The 21,440-nt window shown below is 41.3% G+C and overlaps 1 protein-coding gene and 2 long non-coding RNA genes across 5 annotated transcripts; 2 read left to right on the top strand and 1 right to left on the bottom strand.

Annotated features, from left to right (window-relative positions):
• The first annotated feature begins 230 nt into the window (after positions 1-230).
• On the top strand, positions 231-11,569 carry irf2b (interferon regulatory factor 2b). 3 transcript variants are annotated; one of them, XM_085472683.1, is made up of 9 exons: positions 231-450; positions 3,359-3,451; positions 3,556-3,655; positions 4,815-4,991; positions 5,125-5,171; positions 6,875-6,995; positions 7,379-7,531; positions 8,417-8,454; positions 10,237-11,569. In XM_085472683.1, the coding sequence occupies exons 2-9, from the start codon at positions 3,365-3,367 to the stop codon at positions 10,504-10,506; spliced, it is 993 nt and encodes a 330-aa protein (XP_085328809.1). In that variant the 5' UTR covers positions 231-450; positions 3,359-3,364; the 3' UTR covers positions 10,507-11,569. The 3 variants fall into 3 exon arrangements, with proteins under 3 accessions (XP_085328809.1, XP_085328794.1, XP_085328800.1); XM_085472668.1 differs by having other exon boundaries at positions 6,872-6,995; XM_085472674.1 differs by lacking the exon at positions 231-450 and adding an exon at positions 476-586 and having other exon boundaries at positions 6,872-6,995.
• Positions 11,570-12,164: 595 nt separating this feature from the next.
• On the bottom strand, positions 12,165-19,216 carry LOC146717190 (uncharacterized). The gene is made up of 3 exons (XR_014922909.1): positions 18,709-19,216; positions 18,497-18,535; positions 12,165-14,036 (listed from the first exon to the last, which is right to left on the bottom strand). It is a non-coding gene; the product is annotated as an uncharacterized LOC146717190 (long non-coding RNA).
• Positions 18,421-21,082, top strand: LOC146717189 (uncharacterized). Its single transcript, XR_014922910.1, has 3 exons — positions 18,421-18,545; positions 20,418-20,554; positions 21,025-21,082. It is a non-coding gene; the product is annotated as an uncharacterized LOC146717189 (long non-coding RNA).
• The last annotated feature ends 358 nt before the right edge of the window (positions 21,083-21,440 follow it).

Genomic DNA, 21,440 nt, shown 5'->3' with positions numbered 1-21,440 from the left:
AAACACGTATTTGCTACAGTTAGCCAGGACATGTATTCAGGTACTAGTCACTGAGCTATGTATATGTAGCCTAGTCGTGCAGTGATTTAATGTTGGTGTTTTGCAGTGGCGTGGCAAGGTGAATGGTAAAAAAGATAATTAAAAACCCCAAAACACAACGGAGTGAGCCATCTTCGCTTTGGCGTGTGCGAGCGCACGCGAGACTTCACGACGCTCGAGACCGACCCAAAGCGAGAGCACGAGAGCAGGAGGGGGATTTCCAGCTCTGGCCCCCACTTCCCGAAGCGGCCGTTGTTTTGCTTTCGGTCTGAATGCAGAAACAGAAATAAACGACGACCACACTTTCCCTTTTCCACTTAAAACCTCGAACACGTTAATCTGTCCGGCTTTGGCTGCTCTTCTTATTCCGACAGCGGGACTGTGGAGCCCGAGGCCGTCCAAATCTAACAGGTAACATCTTATTTCCGCATATTAACGTCGCTGCCTTGCGCTCCCCTGGCCACACTGACTTCCTACAGGGCGACATGACGGATCCCTAGCTCAAGTGAAAGTAGTTCTGCAGTTTGTCTCCGCGTTTCATGACTCGGTATGGGATTTATTTTCACTTTTGACTTCGTTGTTTTGGGTCAGCTCGGTGGCAGGCGGTAGACACACAGGGCGCGATAAACTTCTGACTTGACCCCTGCTGCTAAAGCAGACTCGACTCCAGAACAAACACGTTACTAACGTTGGAAAGTCAGCGCTGATGTGGCTGTTTACCTGGAATTGTTAATATTTGCTAGCATCCTCCCGCTCTTTGAAGTGTACAGTGTTTATCTGTTTGTAACTGTGTGTATTTACCGTGTTATAATGTGAGTAGCAGCGGGACTGAGCCGTGAACAGTATTCAGGTCTTAGTGCGTGTTATTTACACTGAAAACACTACAAGTGTTATATTGTCTGCACTCCGTGACAGGTAACTTACCATGTTTAGCAGTATAAAAATAAATGTGCTATACACTGAAGAAATAATAATAGTAATACTATTAATAATTTAAAAAGTAGTATTGATGTTATAATATTGAATGTTATATTTTTAAATGTACAGTTGGACTATATTTGTGTAGACACCGTTATGTACACAGTGTAAATACATATTTCAACTCTTCTTGATCCAATTTTTCCGCATTATCAGCAGCAAATGTTCCTCATTGTGCAATTAGTAAAAAACAGAAGAAAGCACACATAGTGCCACGCACTGTGATGACATGTTGGTCAGAAATCAGTATAGTTTGCGTCAACGGTTTAACCGCATTCATTTAACCCTAAAGTCCCGCTGTGATGATTCCCCCTTCCACCTATTAAACATCTGCTTATTGAAATGTATTCACACATGTGCTGTTCTCTCAGAGGACTTAGATGCAGTCTGTCTCTCTGAAAAACGGAGCGGAAACATGACATAGTGCTGAGTTAAGTGAATTTGGCGAATGCGTTAAAATAGATCTGGGTCTTTTTTTCCCTTCAATTGTCTTTCTGTTAGAAAATGTCTTCTGTCAGCGTCACATACTCTGAAATAAAACTGTAAGTTTTTACAAGTATATCTGTAGTTAAACTGCATGTCTGTGAATGATGAAAATATTAATAAAATATTAATATCCACAGACGTAATTTAAGAACAAACAAATGCTCGTATTTGTGAATGTGAGCGTGCTGCTTTTAACGTGTGAAGTAAGCTGCGGTCAGAACTTGGGTGATAAATCAGGATGAAGAGATACCTGGGTCGTTTTTACTATATATGAACTAATGAGCTGTCTTATCTGTGAATAAATAAATAAATTTCTTGTCCTGAGTCGCTAGTGTGACTGTAAGTAACCTGTGTGAATGATTTCTAACTGATGCTGTGTGTCATGTAGTCTGCTGGGAACACCTGAGACGGTTGTCTGTCTTTCCAAGACCAGCAAAGTCTGCTTTTGAAGCGCACAGCACAGTTTGTTTGCACAGTGATCGGTGCAGCGCCCCCTGTTGCATCTGAGTTAAACAGCAATGGCACATTTTATCATATGTAAACTTAATGTGCTTCATGTATAAGATAAAAACATGTAGGATTACAGTGCTTTAAAGTAAACAAGTGTAAGCCTGTGCAAACAAAAAAGGTTTTGAGTTTGTTTTTGAATGCTGCATGCACAGGTGTAACTGATCTCAGGTCAGCAGTAACTGAAGCACCCGCAGCATACTTGGATCTGCTTGTAGGAGCGTTTGCCCTGCACCTGATGGCAGCTTGACTGGGTTGTTAACAGTGAGCAAGTCAAAGATGCTTCAGGTGTGCAAACCACTGAGAGCTTAGTGCGCTGATAGGACTTTAAAGGTGAAATATCAGTTTGTGTTTGCTGAAGTCATTTGCGTTGAGATTTGGTGACACAAAGCTGTCTCTTATTGATATTTGCGTGGGTTGTTTAGTTTTCATTTTTGGGCACCAGGGGCTGTGTTGAATTGGGACGTGGGCCCTGTGTTTTGCCCATGTGTGCCATTTGTGCTGCACTCCTTGTATCTTTTTCAGCTTGTGTTTTCTGTAGTGATATTGTGAGCTTTCACTGAGCAGACTCTGAAAGACAGAGACAGCTGAAAGGCTCAGCCCTGTTTGATATTTTGGATTTGATGCTGTGCTGTTTCACCTTGTTTAACCTGTTGGGGAAGCACTGCGCTGGCAGGGAGTGTCTGCCTGACTGGACTTTGATCAGGTTTGTGTGCAGAGATCATCACTCTGCCCTTAAATCAAATGTAGCGACATGGGTGGGCTAAAGTTTTCTGGGACGGTTATGAGCTCTGTGTTCATTTTTTCCTCTTGGTCCATTGTTGTTTCATTTCAGGTGTCGTTCTCTGGAACAGTGTGAGGCTGAGTGTAGAGCTACAAACATGAGCTGACATTTTTATTTATGAATCGTGTTTTATGGCTGCTGTTCTTTGCGAACACATTAAAGAGCCTGGCCAAGAGTTTTATCTTTACAAGCACACACAGATCTGATTCAACTGTGTTCCACACCTCACTCTGAAATGATGACTATGAATGGGGAAAAAACATCAGTGGGGGGCTGCTATGCTAATTTCCAGCTCTACTTGAGTAGCTCTGGGTGATTCATGGTTCAGAATCGTTCTTGTTTGTCGTTGGCTCGGTGCAGCCGCTCCGTTCATCCTGTGTGAAACAAGATTTTTTAAGTGTTCTTGCACAGTGAGCATCACGGCAGATCACGTATTACAGCATTTCTGTTATTTTTTTTAAAGTTGCTACACTATGCTATGTGTAAAAAAACATCTTTGAATCCCAGTATCAATACCAGTGCTCACACATTCATAATAACGTTTCTGTGTGTGTGACTTCACAGACCGCAATGCCAGTAGAACGAATGAGGATGAGACCCTGGTTACAGGAACAAATCGAATCCTGTCAGATTCCAGGGCTGAAATGGCTTAACAAAGTGAGTGTTGTCTCACACACACACACACACACACACACACACACACACACACACACACACACACTGAAATTCAAGATGATGTAAACAATGTAAATTGTTTGTAGGAGAAGAGGATCTTCCAGATTCCTTGGATGCACGCTGCCCGTCATGGCTGGGACCTGGAGAAAGATGCTCCGCTCTTCATGAGATGGGCCATACACACGGGTATTGCACAGATTTAACTGCAGCCTCTGCTGCTGCTTCTCCTTTTTAGCGGTTCTGATTTTCATGCCTGCTACACACTGAAACACTTCTGTGACTAAGTTCAGAGAGTTTTGATTTATAAAATGCCTCATTTCGATATCACTGGGAGTAGTGTTCCTCTTCGTTGCTAACCCCAGTCAGTAACATTCAAAAAGGATCCAAGTTGAGCTTCACTTAAACGGAGAACAGTAACATCAGGAAATTCTTGTTTGTTTACCGTCCCTAAAATAATGAGATCCTTTTGCATTTGTTTGACTCCATATTTTTCACCTGATGTAAACACCACGTGTGCTGGCTCTGTGCTGAACAGCTTGAGTACCTGCTCTCAGGTAACTTTGTTAGGAAGCACACAATGTCTGTGTAAGGGTAATCCCCACTGCTTTGCTACAGCAGTAAATGAGAAAACATAATCTGTGTAATCTTTGCTAGAAGGACGTTTGAAGACTGTCAGATGATGTCTCCCAATCGCTTTTTACATTTCAGTTTGGTTGGTATGTGAGAACATATGATGTAAAATGTCCAACTTTTGCTCCTTGGTGGTAAAGAACCCCTCTAAAAATTCCCAGATCCAGATCAAACGTTAATCACTGCTAAGCTGCGTAAACCCTCACCTCGGAGTAATCCTGCTAACAAACAAAGCAAACCAGTCACATGACCTCATTGGTGGATAATATTAGGGAAATTGTTACATTGTTTAAATATTTCAGGTTAATTTTTCCACTGAGAGAAATGCTACTTTATTACAGATCGAGCTAAAAGCAGCTGCAGTCTTGTGCCTGTACTTGATTGCAATAGTTAGTTTGACCAATAAATGGTCTAATTGTATCATATTAAATGAGTTTATGTAATAAGACAAAGAAATATATTTTCCTTGTTTTTTCACTATGATCTGACTTGAAGTGAACATGTCACATAATACCAGCTGCTGTAAAATTAAACAGCAAAAACTAACCAAGTAGAGTCTTTGTAGCTAATATTATAGAGTCAACAAGAGTCAGTATGCATACTGGTAACACTGGTTAGCTGAGAAATGATCGCCTCCATAGTGATGAAGCTGTTCTCTGAAATCCACCACAAAAAGACAAATTAGTGATTTTTTTCCTTCTTGTGTCTGAATCAGGTAAATACCAGCCAGGTGTAGACCGTCCTGATCCAAAGACATGGAAGGCTAATTTTCGCTGTGCCATGAACAGCCTGCCAGACATCGAGGAGGTAAAGGACAAAAGCATCAAAAAGGGAACCAATGCCTTCAGAGTTTATAAGATGCTCTCCTCCTCAGAGAGAAATGCCAAGAAAGGTGAGTGCTGCTGCTGTCGTCATAAATTCTTTCAGTTTTATCATTCTGCCTCGAAACTCAATTGTTTCCTCATTTTTGTTGTTTGAGGTTACTGGAAACTCAGTTGAATGTTTTTTTTTCTTTTTTTTTCTAGGAAAGAAGAAGGCAGACAAGGAGAGAAAGTCCAAAGGAAATAAAGAGGTAGATAAACGTACGGAATGGAGATCACATCAATGCTACAGTAGGATGTAGAGGAATGAAACAGCAAAGATAGAGATCCTGGAGCAGTGCTGGCGACCAGCAGCATGTTAGAACAATCATGTTTCTTCAGGATTCACTTAGTTATTTCAAACTTTAACCTGCAGCTGATAAGCAGCTTTTCCTCCTGGCTGGTTTGGTAACACGTTTGGTATGACAGAAATGGTTTACTAAGAAGTGTTGTGAGCGCTTTTTCCTGCCAAGGCAAAGAAAACACTTCTGGAAATGACACGCAGCCTTTGAGCTGGCGACCTGCCATTTTATCTTACTTTGAACAATCAACTGTTGCTCAGTTCCACACATGACAGAGAAATTTACCAGGAAAAAAAGGTGTGGTACCACACACTCACCGGAATTCTGTTCTGCCTGTCAGAAGTCCGACCGGTAACTGCTGCTTATATCGCACTGATGAATAGGTGGATCTTGAAGCTTTACTTGGAGAAAAACATTTTTAAGAAAATCTGTTCAGGCATTTTTATTCTCACTTTCTGAAAGAACGAGCTTAGAAATAGGAGTCAAAAAAATCAGATATAGCAGAACATCACAGGGTCAAGCTGTTTGCTTTGGAACAGGAAATTTGAATAAGAAAAAAAAGGAAGCCGTGCACTTGTTTAATGTGGTGGGGTTGGTTAGCTCAGTATATTTTGGCAAAATGTGTTTTTATAGCAGAATTGATGCAGATATCAGGCTGTGTCTGAGTATGCTCTCTGTCAGGGCAGCTCGTTTCTAACAAAGCTGTTTATAAATCCCTTCATTTTTTAAAGTACACATATCATCTCTTTGCTGGCTCAAGGCAGTTAGAGTTTATTAAAGTTATTATATTCCTGGTACAACCTTTGGGATTTCTGATGTGTATGAATAGATGTGATGTAGATATCTCCTTTATAGACTCAAACTCTGCAGACAGTGTTTAAAACACTCAACTGTACTCAGCGTTGTGTTGATGGTCTTTTTTCCCACCACAAATGACAATGAAGCCAACATATGCATGACAGAGCAGCCAGTACCACATACTCAGTGTGATGCAAGTTTGTATTTTGGATCAAGTTAGCTGATCAGATAAGCTTTTCCATTCAATGTATTTTTGCCAATGGCAGTGCTGGGAAACCTGCAACATGATGACATGATATGATTTTCTTGACTAGTTTCAGTAGATACAACTGGCTTTCTTCTGACTAACATTAGTATAACCACTGATGTGGACAAATTGTTTACTAACTGTTGTGTGGAGCTTGTCTGTTTAACTGTGACTCCATTTCTAATCTCACTGTTAATGCTGGGAGCAGAGGCAAGGCACTCTGGGACTGTAGCGGAAAACCCATCCAGCATCTTTCAAACAGCAGTCAGTGTGAGATAGCTGAAAGTCAGGGAAAGGCTTATTTTCTGTTTAGACACGAGCAAAAAACCATTTAATGCTTAAAAATGTGCCCACTGTAGCATTAACTTTATATATAGTTTTTTTTAATCAGTTGTATGTCTTGGCTTATTGTTTTTTCTTCTTTCTCTGCTGTATGGTCAGGTGTTTGGCGTGTTGTCTTACCGCTTATTTTGATTACTGACGTCAGCTCTTTGTTATGGAAATAAAGTGTCTTTAGACTTTGATCGTCCATCATTTAAAAATCGTTTTTCCTTCTTGAAACCAGAAGGTCAGCTCTCCATCTCCAGACAACAGTCTTCTTGAAGCTGATGCTGGACCTGTTGACTACACCAAACATGAAACAATCAAGATGGAGTCAGTGGAGCTGACAGTGACAGACAGTGTGTCAGGTATCACACCACCGTCTCTCTTTTTTTCCATTACCTTTATCCCATTTGTGTGTATGTGCTACCTGTTTGCTTTTGACCTGTGCTTACAATGACTAAGCAGATGAGTCAGGTTTGTAACACAGTGGCAGGCCTGAGGGTGTTGCATCAGAAGGAGAAATACAAGAAGCGTGAACACGCACATTATGCAATGACGAAACCCTCCCTTTCTCCACTCAGTATCATTTAACTTTTTAAAGTTTGATTGTCGTCACACCAACTACAACTTTTCACTAAGACAAGTGCTTGGAGAGGAGACATTGGTGTACTTTACTCACATATAAGGTCGTTACAGATACAAAGGATTATGAACCCACTCATCCTGACTCTTCTCTGTCCATCCTCAGTGATCCACAGTCAAGCTGAAGACCATGTGATCACCAGTGAGCAGCTGCCGTTTGTCTGTCAAACAATCGAGGTGACCACTGAGAATGAGGAGCAGACTGTTAGCTCCTCCCACCCGTACCCGCTGCAGATCTCTCCTGTGTCTATGTGCGGCGGTAAGACAACACAACTGCACCTCGCCACATTTTGTTACAAGGAGAAACATAAATACGTTAGTTAGGGTGGAGCAGGCTCGTAGGAGTGTCCGCTGTGTAGTTATTCAAAGGAGCTTTGACCACATAGTAACCTTTTTTAGAGCAGCGCTACGAATGCAGACACAGAGCACGCTCTGTAGAGTGAAGAGCGGTGGCATTATCTTGGTGTCAAGATCAGATCAGTTGTTTTTTCTCTCTCTTTAAATGACACTTGCTCTGTGCCTCCATCAACTTGTGAAATATCGAAACTGTGACCTGATGACCTGCTGATACCAGTCAGAGCACTGTCTTAGGTTTCAACATCCACCAGCATCTTTCCTACGCCCTACCTGTAGAGAACTAACAAGGCAAAGCTGCTCATCCAGCTGTAGAGAGGAGGAAAACCTGCTCCTGTTAAACAGATCTCTAACTGTGATTATTATGTGTGGGGCTGTGAGGTTATTGTACTTGAGCCTCACTGATTTGCCATTACTCATTTCATCAGCACCCTCTTTTCTGTGTATGTGTAGCTATCGTTTTTTCTTCCCCCAGTCAGTCGTTCAGGCAGAGCTGCCTCTTTCAGTTTGTAGTGGACTATCAGAGTCTTCATCTTCCTTTTTCTGCTTCTTATTTCTTTCTCGTGTTTCTTAAATTGCACCATTACTTTATGAGTCAGGGTGCAAATGGACGTCATTCATGTATCCCTTGTTTTCTTGAGAACAGTACTGGCGGATGCTGGCGTAGTCAGTTTGGTTTTCTGCTGTAAATCATGGTTTTAACTGAACGTAATTTTTCTGCATGTTTTTCCCTTTGATGTGTGTGACGTAAGAGGGAGTAATAGTTGTGTGCATGTCTCTTTTTGAACAGGCAGCGACACAGAAAGTGATACAGAAAACATCAAAGAGGTTAGTATCTGATTATACGTACAGGGGAGAGAGTAATAACTGAATCATTAACCGGTCTGATTTTCAGATAAACAGGTTTTTACCTGTTTCAACCGTACGGCTTGAACAAGGCGTGTGATTGTGTGTGTGCACGTGTGGCTACTTCTCTGAGCACCGCTTTGAGTTTAAAGCTCCAGGTGAAGTTTGCCTACCAGACCACAAGAGTCCTGTTGTGTGTGTGTGTGTGTGTGTGTGTGTGTGTGTGTGCGCGTAATGTTCCTGTAATGTTAAGTGAGAGTGAGAAAAGGGAGGGTCTTGTCAGGAACTACTGCTTTCAAATATTAACAGTTTGATATGAAGCTGTCTTTTGTAGTCTAATCTACACACACACACACACACACACACACACACACACACACACACACACAAAAATACCTACACATGTGTTTTGGCTCACAATAATATGGAACCTTTTTATATAAAGTCAGACAGTTAAAGAATAAAACAGAACAAAAACAAATAAAGAAAAAATAACAGTAAAAGATTAATAACTAAACCAAACCAGCAGATTTCTGTCACAAGGCTTAAGGTTTATTTTCTAATCACACGAAACAAATTTATGCTCCTTTGAGAACCAAACACATTATTTATAACAGGCTTCGTAAAATCACCTGTTTGCAGGCCTGTACGTGACAGCCACACAGTCCATATGTCTTACTTGTCATGTGCATGCGTAATCATACGCACACACTCCCAGACAGGTCACATTTTCAATGGTTTCATGTTTAACCTTTGTAGCAATAAATACAGCAGGAAGCGTTGGTATTAGCAATGTCACCTCACAACAATGAGGCTCGTGGTTCAAATCCCAACTCGAGCCTTTCTGTGGGTTTGCAGCAGGTATTCCGGCTTGTTCCCACAGCCCAAAAACATGCATGTCAGGTTAAGTGCTAATTGTAATTTATGTGAGGCACAGCAAGTGCATACAATAGAGTGCTGTTTGATAAATGGTACTCTACTTCAGCCCTTCTTACTAGGTCTAAGTGCTTTCTATCAAACATTCACACTCACATCAAATAGCAACTTGGGGTTCAGTATCTTGCCCAAGAATACTCTGACATGCAAGCTGGAGGAGCCAGGGATCAAACCACCAACCTTCCAGCTGTTAGATGACCTGCTCTGTCTCCTCAGCTACAGCAGCCCCGATATTATATGAATGTGTGACATGTAAAGCAGGCTAAGGAGCTTGGAAAGAAAAGCCTCTGGACTTCTTTAAATTGGTCAAATGGTGGAAGAGTCCCAGATTTAAGGCCTGTGGGAGTGTCCCACCAAGAGGGACATGGACCCCCTATTGATCCTCCACCTAATCACACGAACCAAGGTGTGAAAACGGGTGGAGGTCACAATGGGCCATGGTTTCAGGTGAACCTGCTGTGAAACCTAGCTCCACCCTGTCATGTGATTTCCTTTTTGGCTTGTGTGATTAGGTAGAAGATCATTAGGGGGTCCATGTCCCTCTAGGGAGGCCACTCCCACAGGGCTTAAATCTGGGACTCTCCACAATTTGACGTTCCAACTGAAGAAGCTTCTGGGATTAGAGGTGAAACGTGTTCAAGCAACTTACAGAAGTCCAGATGCTTTTCTTTGCAAGCTCCTTAGACTACGATGACCTGGGTGACTGAGAACCTTCACAGACAAACTTGTAATATAGAGCGTTGTAGGTGTTTGCCTTTTACATTATTTCTTAAATCTCCAAAAAATTATCATCATATTTCTACATCACCTTCTTCTTTTGTCTTCCAGGGTATCGGTGCTGCCTGGAGGCGGGACTACAGCACATCAGTTCTCAGGATTCCCCCGTGTTCTCTTCCTGGCATGGCGACGTTTGTCAGTACAACCAAGCCCAACTTCAAGGTGACGAGCACACGAGACCCTTCCCCGCTCATCAGCTACCACACCGATGGCTGGACGCCGACCTACAACCAGAACTCTCTCGTGTCCACGCCAGGCACTCACACACATGAAGTGCGCGCGAGTGTCATTATGAAAACCTCTGACATCACTTCCTCTTGACCTAACACGTGGGAGTAGCATCACTGCATCCAGTCCATATGAAAGACAGAAAATGTTTGTTTTCTCCGTCAGAGCCATGTGGGGCCTAAAAAGGGACAAACCTCCAAAAATTAGATTTTTCCTAATATCTGTCTGGGCCAACATTTTCTCTGTTTTCTTTCCTTTCATTTGAGGAAATCATTGACTTGTGCACAAAGTGATGAGCACTTAAGGTCACTTTCTACTTCCTGCACGTCTTCCTGATGTAAAAATTAACTTCAATGTGTGGAGGACTTGCAGACCTATGTGCAGTATCAAATTTAGGAGCAAGTGCACCGTAGCATACCACTGCAAAACACCATGTGCTCAGCCATGGACACTGTGTGTCGCTGGTTGATGGTTTTCCCCGCTGCTTCGTGGTAACACTTGAGTAAACGCCAGTGAAGGAATTTCACTACTTTTACCTTTGAAAGCAAAATTAGCTTTTACTTCTCAGAAGTTCTTCAAGATTTTATTGTGTATATGAATAGGTTTGTTCTTTGTTTAAAGTCCGTTAACTCCAAGAGAGTGGAGCTGGTGTTTGAGGGCAGGATGCCTGCCAAGCACGAAGCAAAAAGCAAAAATGGTAAATAAATAAATAAAAATTAAAAAAGCTAAAATATGTAGCCAAATGGGCGCCATGCCCAAGTAAAGTCTTTATGTTTGCATCATCTTATTCATCCGCTGTGTTGTGATTTTAAGATGTGCACAGTTTCCAGTCAACAGTCATTATCATGTCCTTATCTTACACAGTGTGAGCTCAAGTGTTGCCGTGAAAGGCTCTGCTGGGGACACATGGTTAGACCACTTGTGTTCATAAGCAGTGACTCAAAAATTCTTCTGTTTTGGCGAAGCAGGCGTCAATCACAGGCCTGTTTTTATCTGTGTAGAGGACGACAATCATCGTGAGGCCCTGCAGGCGTGTGTCTGTCTGTCTGTCGACCTCAGGACAAAGTACTCACCAACACACACACACACACACACACACACACACACACACACACACACACACACACCTCTCCCTACTGGTATTAATAATGTAAATAGCTGATTCTTGTGTATGCCTGCACGCTGCTTCAGCACCTTACAGACAGCACTGTTGTGTACATGTGTGTTGGGGTGTGTGACTGTGTGAGAGAGAGTGGGGTGTAGGGGTGGGATAGCTGTTATTGATTGCGTGTGCCTTTTGATAGCGTAGCTGGATTCAAACTATGTGTGCTTTAGCCTGCTGCTGACACATGCAGGGAGGCAGGTAGCACTGCCACAGGAAGCATGGAGGGATGAGGAAGTGGTCGGCACTGCAAAGGTTTAAATTCCTTGTGTTGGAGGAGTTTCTTAAAGCAGACCTGTTAAGTACAAATCATAGGAAGATTGCCCTGACGTGGTCATCTTAGAGCGACCAACCACCCATCGATCCCAGCTTTTGTTTTTATGCAGCCGATCAGAAGAAAGAGCATAAACTGAGGGGCTGCACCAAGAGAAAAGATTATTTTAATCTATGAATTAAACTATGAATCATGCCAAGTTACTCATAGAGTACAAGGATAAAAAGATGGAGCTGAACACGAGCCTATTAAGCTGAGTGAATGACCTCCTCAGCATTCCAGTGCTCAGCTCCGTCCTGTTTTCCTGTGATGCCCAACACTAGCCTGACTGCGTTAACAGTAGTCTGCACATCGTACTCCCCACAACCTGTAACACAATGACTCCGAGCTGCTGGAATGCAAAAAGTCGACAGAAGGATGAACTGCAATCCCAGCTGTTTATATCAAGTCCCGTGGAGAATCACCAGCCCCTGACTCGCAGGCTGCGGGGAGTATGTTTTCAGTGTGCAAGATGTGTTGGCAGCTAGCAGGCTAAAGCACAGCTCAGCAGAGCTCAAGTAGGAAAACAGTAGGGAAAGTAGGTGACTTGTTATGCTTTTTATTTTCTAAACCAAACTCCTGGAGAATTTTAACACTGGACGCACATTAACGATCGTGGTGAATTTATTTATGGTTCTCGCTGAATCACAGAGCTCTGGGCTTCCTCGATAGCAAATCTTTGATGTGCCTTTATTGCCAGAGCGCCACAAACTCACAGTGACAGTCTTCAGTTCAAGGGTGACATTTAAAGCCTTTTATTACTACTTATCACTCTCTTTTTTTCCTACAGCCATAACAAACATGTTTTTTTATTTTGAACCTTGTGGGTTTTTAAAATTGTAATTTTCAGCCATTTGGTCGCAACCTTCAAAGGCAGAATAAAGATGCATAGCAGTCGCGATGAATTGTTTGAGACATGTGAATGTGCCATATTAACTGGACTGCTGTTTTTATAGTGATCTTTCCATTCTCTAGCTCCAGTTTGTCTTCTGGTCTGACATCACTTCCCTTTTTTGTATTGCCTTAACAAAAACAAAACAACAACCTGACCAGGTTTAAGTACCCAAAGTGCACTTTTCTGTCGTGTTTATTTCTGCTCTCGCAATGTCGTTACAACCAAAAAGTCAGCAATGAGTGTTGATGGCATGGTATCGTGCGTTTTGCTAATCTTTTCGTTTGTTTATTTTTATGCTTTCATGTGATTCAGAGCCACTGATAACTCAAAGCAGGGGTGTGTCTTATTCTTTTGCACTTAGCTTATTACCATAAAGGGCAACCGTGAGTTCAAACGAGAGAAAGAAAGGAAAAAAACCCAGATCATTGTTCTGCTTCTTGCAATGCAGCAAAGAGGCTTTCACCACAACCTGTCACCACTGTTTCTTGTCTGTACATTATGACTTCATGTGAATCACCACATAAATCTGAATAAAAACTTTTTTTGTATTTATATAGGCTGTTTGGCCTCATTCACGACCTGTAAAAGAAATTTAAACTGCTGAAAGTTTATCACAGAGCTCAGAGTCCAGTTTTTACAGCTTCCCAGACACAGGCCCTGTAAATATGTATTGCTGTTAAGATAAGAGCGTCCAGTAAAAACAAAGTTCTCTGAAAGTGAGGACTTTCCTCAGTAACCAAAAAAAGGCAGAGCCAAAGTTGGCTCCGAGCTCAGCTTCTGAGATAAGAATTAAAGCTTTGCTGCTGACTTGTGCAAGTAGGGACATGCAATGACTGCATCCGAGTAACAGGCAGAGTGTGTTCTGAGTGGAAAATACTCTGTGTGTTGCGGTTTAGGCTTTTTTGTCAGAGCAGCAGATGTTTGCTTTGTTTTACACACACAGCTCATTCAGTTGAGCCAGAGCACTAACTGCCCTTTCAGTTTCAGTTGCAGTTCTCAGTTCTCATTTTACTTCCTGTTTGTTTCCGAGACCTCGCTTCATGGCCGGCCAGTCACCCTGACAACTGCTAACCGCATTCCTTTATAGTAAACAGGCCTTTAGTGTTGTGTGTCCACAGGCCTTATTTCACCAGCTGCTCTGTGTCTGCACAGCTCTGCTGCTCTTGCTTTTCTTCAGAAGAGGCAACAGAAGGAATTCACTTCAGCTGTGCAGTAGCTCATTCTTTGCTCTCAGCAAAACCAGATTAGATTCCCTGTAATGAAGAGAAGCAAAATATTAACCAAAAGCAAATAACTAAAATCAAAAGTCATAAAAACTGTGTATGTGTTCACATAACATGTAAATGTTTGTGCTGCGTCATCATAGGAAGGAAAACACACCACTATGATTACGCACGGATGCCACCTGCTGTTCAAAGGCAGAACAGCAGCTGTATTTCTCTTACACAAAGGCTTTCAGTAAAAACCTCCACAGTACTGTGCAAAAATCTTGAGCCTACCTCAACATTTGTAAAGTTTTTCTGAAAAGTGACATTTAAACAGGCTCCTTTATCTGCTGAAATATTTTCACGTGAACTGGATAAAACCAGGCTCAAAATTCTCTCCTTTATTTCCTTTAGTTTCTTTATTGGGACATTTAGATCAAAGGTTCTAATGATGGGCTTTTTTTTTTTTTTTTTTTTAAATCAGCCACAGATTTACATAAATATTGTGAACAGTCTGAAAAGTCAGTTTTCTGCCATCCTGTAGATAACATAAACACACCCCTCAGCAAAACCCTCCACAATATAGACAGCAAACAAACTGGGGCCTTTATTCACACAGGTCTCTCAGAGAGCTCATGGAACAGCCTAGAAATATTAGCATGAAGTTTTAGGAAAACTCTCCCAGCAGCTCAAAGCAAGAAAAACTATAATTGTTAACTCAGTGCAGAGGTGTAGTGGACTCTGCTGTTAGGGCGATCGTGGCTCAAGAGTTGGGTGTTCATCTTGTAATCAGAAGGTTGCCGGTTCAAGCCCCGGCTCGGACAGTCTTGGTCGTTGTGTCCTTGGGCAAGACACTTAACCTACCACCTACTGGTAATGGCCAGAGGGCGCCGATGGCGCAATATGGCAGCCTCGCTTCTGTCAGTCTGCCCCAGGCAGCTGTGGCTACAACTGTAGCTGCCTCCACCAGTGTGTGAGAGTGAATGAATAGTGGAATTGTAAAGCGCTTTGAGGGCCCCGAAAAGCGCTATATAAATGCAATCCATTATTATTTGACACATTCTTTAAAAATGTGAGTGGTTGGTGTTCAAGTTCAATTCAATTTTATTTATATAGCGTCAAATTACAAGAAAAGTCGCCTCAAGGCGCTTTATAGATACAGAGGAAAAACCCAACAATCATGACCCCCTATGAGCAAGCACTTTGACGACAGTGGGAAGGAAAAACTCCCTTTTAACAGGAAGAAACCTCCAGCAGAACCAGGCTCAGGGAGGGGCGGCCATCTGCTGTGATTGGTTGGGGTGAGAGAAGGAAGACAGGATAAAAGACATGCTGTGGAAGAGAGACAGAGATTAATAACAGATATGATTCAATGCAGAGAGGTCTGTTAACACATAGTGAGTGAGAAAGGTGACTGGAAAGGAAAAACTCAATGCATCATGGGAATCCCCTGGCAGCCTACATCTATTGCAGCATAACTAAGGGAGGATTCAGGGTCACCTGGTCCAGCCCTAACTATATGCTTTAGCAAAAAGGAAAGTTTGAAGCCCAATCTTGAAAGTAGAGATAGTGTCTGTCTCCCGAATCCAAACTGGAAGCTGGTTCCACAGAAGAGGGGCCTGAAAACTGAAGGCTCTCCCTCCCATTCTACTTTTAAATACTCTAGGAACAACAAGTAGGCCTGCAGTGCGAGAGCGAAGTGCTCTAATAAGGTGATATGGCACTACAAGGTCATTAACAAAAATGGGACCTGATTATTTAAGACCTTGTATGTGAGGAGCAGGATTTTGAATTCAATTCTGGATTTAACAGGAAGCCAATGAAGGGAAGCCAAAACAGGAGAAATATGCTCTCTCTTTCTAGTCCCTGTCAGCACTCTTGCTGCAGCATTTTGGATTAGCTGAAGGCTTTTCAGTGAGTTTTTTGGACATCCTGATAATAATGAATTACAGTAGTCCAGCCTGGAAGTAATAAATGCATGAACTAGTTTTTCAGCATCACTCTGAGACAGGATATTTCTAATTTTAGAGATGTTGCGCAAATGGAGGAAAGCAGTCTTACATATTTGTTTAATATGTGCGTTGAAGGACATATCCTGGTCAAAAATTACTCCAAGGTTCCTCACAGCGTTACTGGAGGCCAAGGTAATGCCATCCAGAGTAAGAATCTGGTTAGATATCATATTTCTAAGATTTTCAGGGCCGAGTACAATAACCTCAGTTTGATCTGAATTAAGAAGCAGAAAGTTAGCGGCCATCCAGGTCTTTATGTCTTTAAGACATTCCTGCAGTTTAACTAATTGATGTGTGTTACCTGGCTTCATAGATAGATAAAGCTGGGTGTCATCAGCATAGCAGTGACAATTTATGCTATGTCTTCTAATGATAATAATAGATTGGATTTATATAGCGCTTTTCAAGGAACCCAAAGCGCTTTACAATACCACTATTCATTCACTCTCGCATTCACACACTGGTGGAGGCAAGCTACAGTTGTAGCCACAGCTGCCCTGGGGCAGACTGACAGAAGCGAGGCTGCCATATTGCGCCATCGGCCCCTCTGGCCATCTGAGACAGGATATTTCTAATTTTAGAGAAGTTGCGCAAATGGTAGGCAGTAGGTGAAGTGTCTTGCCCAAGGACACAATGACCAGGACAGAGAGTACGGGGATCGAACCGGCGACCTTCCGGTTACAGATGCGCTTCCCAACCCCCTGAGCCACGGTCGCCCAAGGGAAGTATGTATAATGTAAACAGAATTGGTCCTAGCACTAAACCCTGTGAAATTCCACAATTAACCTCAGTGTGTGAAGAGGACTCTCCATTTACATGCACAAATTGGAGTCTATTGGATAGATATGATACAAACCACTGCAGCACAGTACCTGTAATACCTACAGCGTGCTGTAATCGCTCTAATAGGATATTATGGTCAACAGTATTGAATGCTGCACTAAGGTCTAGCAGGACAAGCACAGAGATGAGTCCACTGTCAGAGGCCATAAGAAGATCATTTGTAACCTTCACTAAAGCTGTTTCTGTGCTGTGATGAGCTCTGAAACCTGACTGAAACTCTTCAAATAAGCCATTCCTCTGCAGATGATCTGTTAGCTGTTTGACAACTGCTCTTTCAAGGATTTTTGATATGAAAGGAAGGTTGGAGATTGGCCTATAATTAGCTAAGACAGAATCTATAGAAGCAGACTAAAGGATGGAAAAGCTGCAGATACACATGTGCATACTGCAGTTTTGTAGTGGTTAGCACGGCTTCATAATGCACATAACTGTGTATCCTAATGATACTTGATGTGAACCACCCATAGTGTTGATGTGATTTGGCGCCATATCAATAAAACTGAACTGAATTATGTTTGATTTATGTTTCATGTATATAGCACCAAATCACAACAACAGTCGCCTCAAGACGCTTTATTATTGGAAGATGCTTTATTATTGGAAGGCAAAGACACTCCAATAATAAAGAAAAACTCCAACAATCATATGACCCCCTATGAGAAAGCACTTTGGCGACAGTGGGAAGGAAAAACTCCCTTTTAACAGGAAGAAACCTCCGGCAGAACCAGGCACAGGGAGGGGCGGGGCCATCTGCTGCGACTGGTTGGGGTTGTTGTGCTGTTTATACAATTTTATAGACTTTGTCTCAGTCCATTTGAACAGGCTCTGGCTTAGAGAAGGCCACAACAGCTGTTTGGACCTTTTTGTCCTTCTTTTACACTTAAAGTGAACCAGTTTACCATCTGCAACATCAAAAACACGCTCTTAGCATTAATTAGCATACGTTAAATATAGATTGTGTTGATGCATGCTCAGCTATCCAGGTAGGTAAATCCCAAAAAGGTTGATTCTATTCATCTGGACGTAGCGTTTTCAGTGGGAGTGACAAAACATTTCTCCCACTGAAAACGCTACGTCCAGATGAACAGAATCAACCTTTTGGGGTTAAATGTAGATTGTTTTGCACTGAGACATTCTGTGTTACAACTTTGCTTTGCATTGGATCAAAATATTTTAAAATTTATTCAATAAAACTTTAAATTACATTTTTTTTTGTCTCTTTCTTGTTTTTTTAAATGCGTCTGAAGATCATACTTTTAAAGAAGTAAAATCTTGTCTCTTCCACACTGTCTTCATTCAGAAAGTGCTTTACAAACAAACAAAAAGACAAACAGTATGTCTAACAGGTGCATTTTCCAGCATACTTGGTTTCTTAACCCTTTATTTACCATGGGCCTGCTGGCGAGCCCATTTTACAAGCACTCTTTAAATGACCAATACTTCGTCATCGTTTATGCTAGGGAGAAAATGTTAACGGTTTTGAAAAGAAGAGAAGCAGAGCTTTACGGGGATGTGTGGTGCTTTATGATAGCACAAATCATTCATAAGTTACTCTTTTCTGAACACAGAAGGGAAAACTCTGCCTACCATAACTCATCAAACATTTGGACTAGGAAGAAATTTCTACAGAAAGCTGAGAAGACAAGCCTTTACCTTTATGGTGCAGCACTGGAATGCACAAGCAACGACGGTCTAATCACAGGTAAGTATTGATGACACACGAAGCAGAGAGAGAGAGACGGGAGTGGAGAAGTGGCAGCATCAGAATTTTGAAATATTTTTTAGTGAACTATTGAGAGAATATGTCAAGAAAAAGTGAAAGGCAGAGAAAAACTTCCAGAAGGTTCACATAGGAGAAAAATGACCTGTATGCTGTCCTCGCCCTGAGTCTCTTAGTTTCACCAGCTAGACAGCGAGATAACGATGCTCCAATAACCAGACTTATTTTCCTTTTTGCGCTGATTTATTGAAGAATGGCCTCTGACCATTGCCTTCTCTTTGACCATCGTAAAACTGAAAGTACAAAATACTGTATTAGCTAACTAACATTGTAAACTAGCTTGTTACCCTCTTACTGCAAGCTAACAAGATAAAACTTTCAAAAGTACAAATTATCGTACCATTTTTACACAAAACAAAAGAATAATTATTTTATCGACACTCATACTTACAGACATATCTTGTCCAAGGCAACAACATTTTAAGGTCCGTATCAGCTTAGAACGATAACATTACGGTATCACTTTCCGCCATCTTTTATTTCTTCTTCACGTTCTCATTTTTTTCCTTTCCCAAAGTAACCGAACCCAAAGCAGCCACTAGAGGGAGCTCTAGGGCAGCTTACAACTATAATATCCGATTTAAGTTATAAAAGGCAGAACAACCTGGATGAGGAACCAACTTCACCTGGAGCAGATCCATCTAAACAGGAATAAGTCACGAATTTTGCAAACAACAGAAAATGACAATTTTGCTAAACCTGAGTTTCCGCCCCTGTGGTTTTGTTTTATTATTGACATGAGCAATTTGGCTGAAGATGTCAAAAATGAAAAGAAAAAAGGCAGCGAGTCTTATGAATGTCTCCATCGGGTCAGGCCTCTGCTGGAAATGATGAGGACCAGAAGCACATCCCTGTATCATCCAAAGCAGAATATTTCTGTATATGAGAGGATGGTTGCTACAAAGGCCAGGCTGGGAATCAAACAGTAAATGAGAGATAAACCAACAAAATCGGGGCTGAAGTATTTTGTACTGGCTGATGTAAATGGGTACATCATAGATTTTAAGCTGTACACTGTTGTCATCTGAGAAACTGCAGTCCATGATGCTGTGAAACCCATTACAGGCCGAGCCATTTTCATGGATTTATTGACTCTCAAACCCAAAAGTCTGCTTTTGATTTCAGTAAATGCAACAGGATGCAGTCTTGCCTGTCCTGAGATTTGTAGAGAATAAAAGAGGATGTTGTGCAGCAAAGCAGAAAGAAAAAATAGATCTGTCAGTAGGCAGTTATAAAACATAATTCAATTCAGTTTTTTACATAGCTCCAAATCACACCAACAATATTAAATGAAATTTTGTTTTTCAGTGGTGGAATATTAAGTACTTAACTAAGTACATTTACTCTATACTGTACTGATAAAGAGTAACTCACAGGTAGCCTGTTTTACTTGAACCTTTGGCCTCCCCTTCATGCCTCTTTCTATTGTTGCTTTACTACATTTTATAATTTACTTCATTATCTGACGTTTTTTTTTTTATTATTTTTGGACTTTTGTATGTAAAACTTACAAACAAGTCACCCAGCTGTGCGTACAGTACAACTGAAATTATTAGAGGTTCATCAATTTTTGTTTTTTGTTTTTAGACAAAATAAAGAACTAGACAGAGTCATACAAATGCCCTCAAAATTTAAAATAAAAGCATACAAAATGGTCATTTTTATTTGTTTTATTTCATTATTAAAAGATGTTGCAGCAAAACAGACAAAAGGCAGTCTCCCTGTAGCAGAAGGATAAAATGATATGGTTTGAAAATACCTTGTCACTGTCGCTTTCCTCCTCCCTTCGCACAGATCAACATGCTTGGGCGTGGAGCACATCGTTTTTCTGGAATATTTTGAGCAAGCCTGGATGCAGCTGCAGAAGCTTCAGTTTAACAGATTATTGTTGCCATTGCTGTGATTCTTAGATGTAATATACACTGATTTTGGTGAGTAAATGTTTTCTTTTATTCAAACTTTTTTTTGTGCCTTCCTCAGCAAATCAAGGGGCGTGGCCTGACGCCTGTCACTCACTGCTCTATGAAGATGAATGGCAGATGATGCTGCGGAGCACGGGCTGTGAAAAATAAGCCCATGTAGCTAAATCCTGTGTTTTTCTTTTTTTGTTTTTACTATTTGGTGTTGTTGCTGCACTTCGTCACACCAGCATTTAAGCAATCTGTTCTAAGATGATTTTATATTTATATACAGTTATTATTATTGCTATTAAAAAGGATACCAGCCCATTCATACTGGCTGTCCCTGTTACTATATGTGCTAGTCTAATTTGGTTGTATGAGGTCTATATTGACTTTCTGTGTTTTTATAATGCTTGCACAGCCATTAAGGACCAAATCAGCTTCTAAATAATTTCCTGTTTTTTCTCCCCCTACTTGCTTCCTACTGTCTTTGAGAACAGCACTCCCCACATATAATCGAACTCTTACAAGTCTAGAAAAGGAGCTGTTGGACAGAAAGACTTCAACTGAGTGGTAAGTATTTTGGTTTTCCAGTTTATTAGTAATAATCAGTGTCATTTATATTAATCATGCTGAACTAATCATACTTTAGATCAACCAGTTTCATCTGCGCTTTGGTTTGAGGAAATTGTTTCTTTACTGATCTTTTCCTGTCTTCTTCTTAGAGATATGACCGCTCTATGCTGTTGCTGTTTATTTACACAGCATGTCTTGTAGAATTTACTGGAGTAAATACAAACAACAGTTTGTGGGATATCATCTTTCAAGAAATGCAGACCAAACTTAGTTTAGAGAGTCCTGCAGATCATCAGAATGAAAAGTTTTTAAAAATATGCTTTCATGACATTATTGTGTT

Source organism: Copadichromis virginalis, linkage group LG2 (assembly GCF_057382275.1).
Source record: "Copadichromis virginalis isolate Kocher_CV1m ecotype Utaka linkage group LG2, C_Virginalis_male_GT1.1, whole genome shotgun sequence".
Classification (NCBI taxonomy): domain Eukaryota; kingdom Metazoa; phylum Chordata; class Actinopteri; order Cichliformes; family Cichlidae; genus Copadichromis; species Copadichromis virginalis.
The sequence above is the reverse complement of the archived record's forward strand: the minus strand, read 5'-3'. Positions and strand labels throughout refer to the sequence as shown.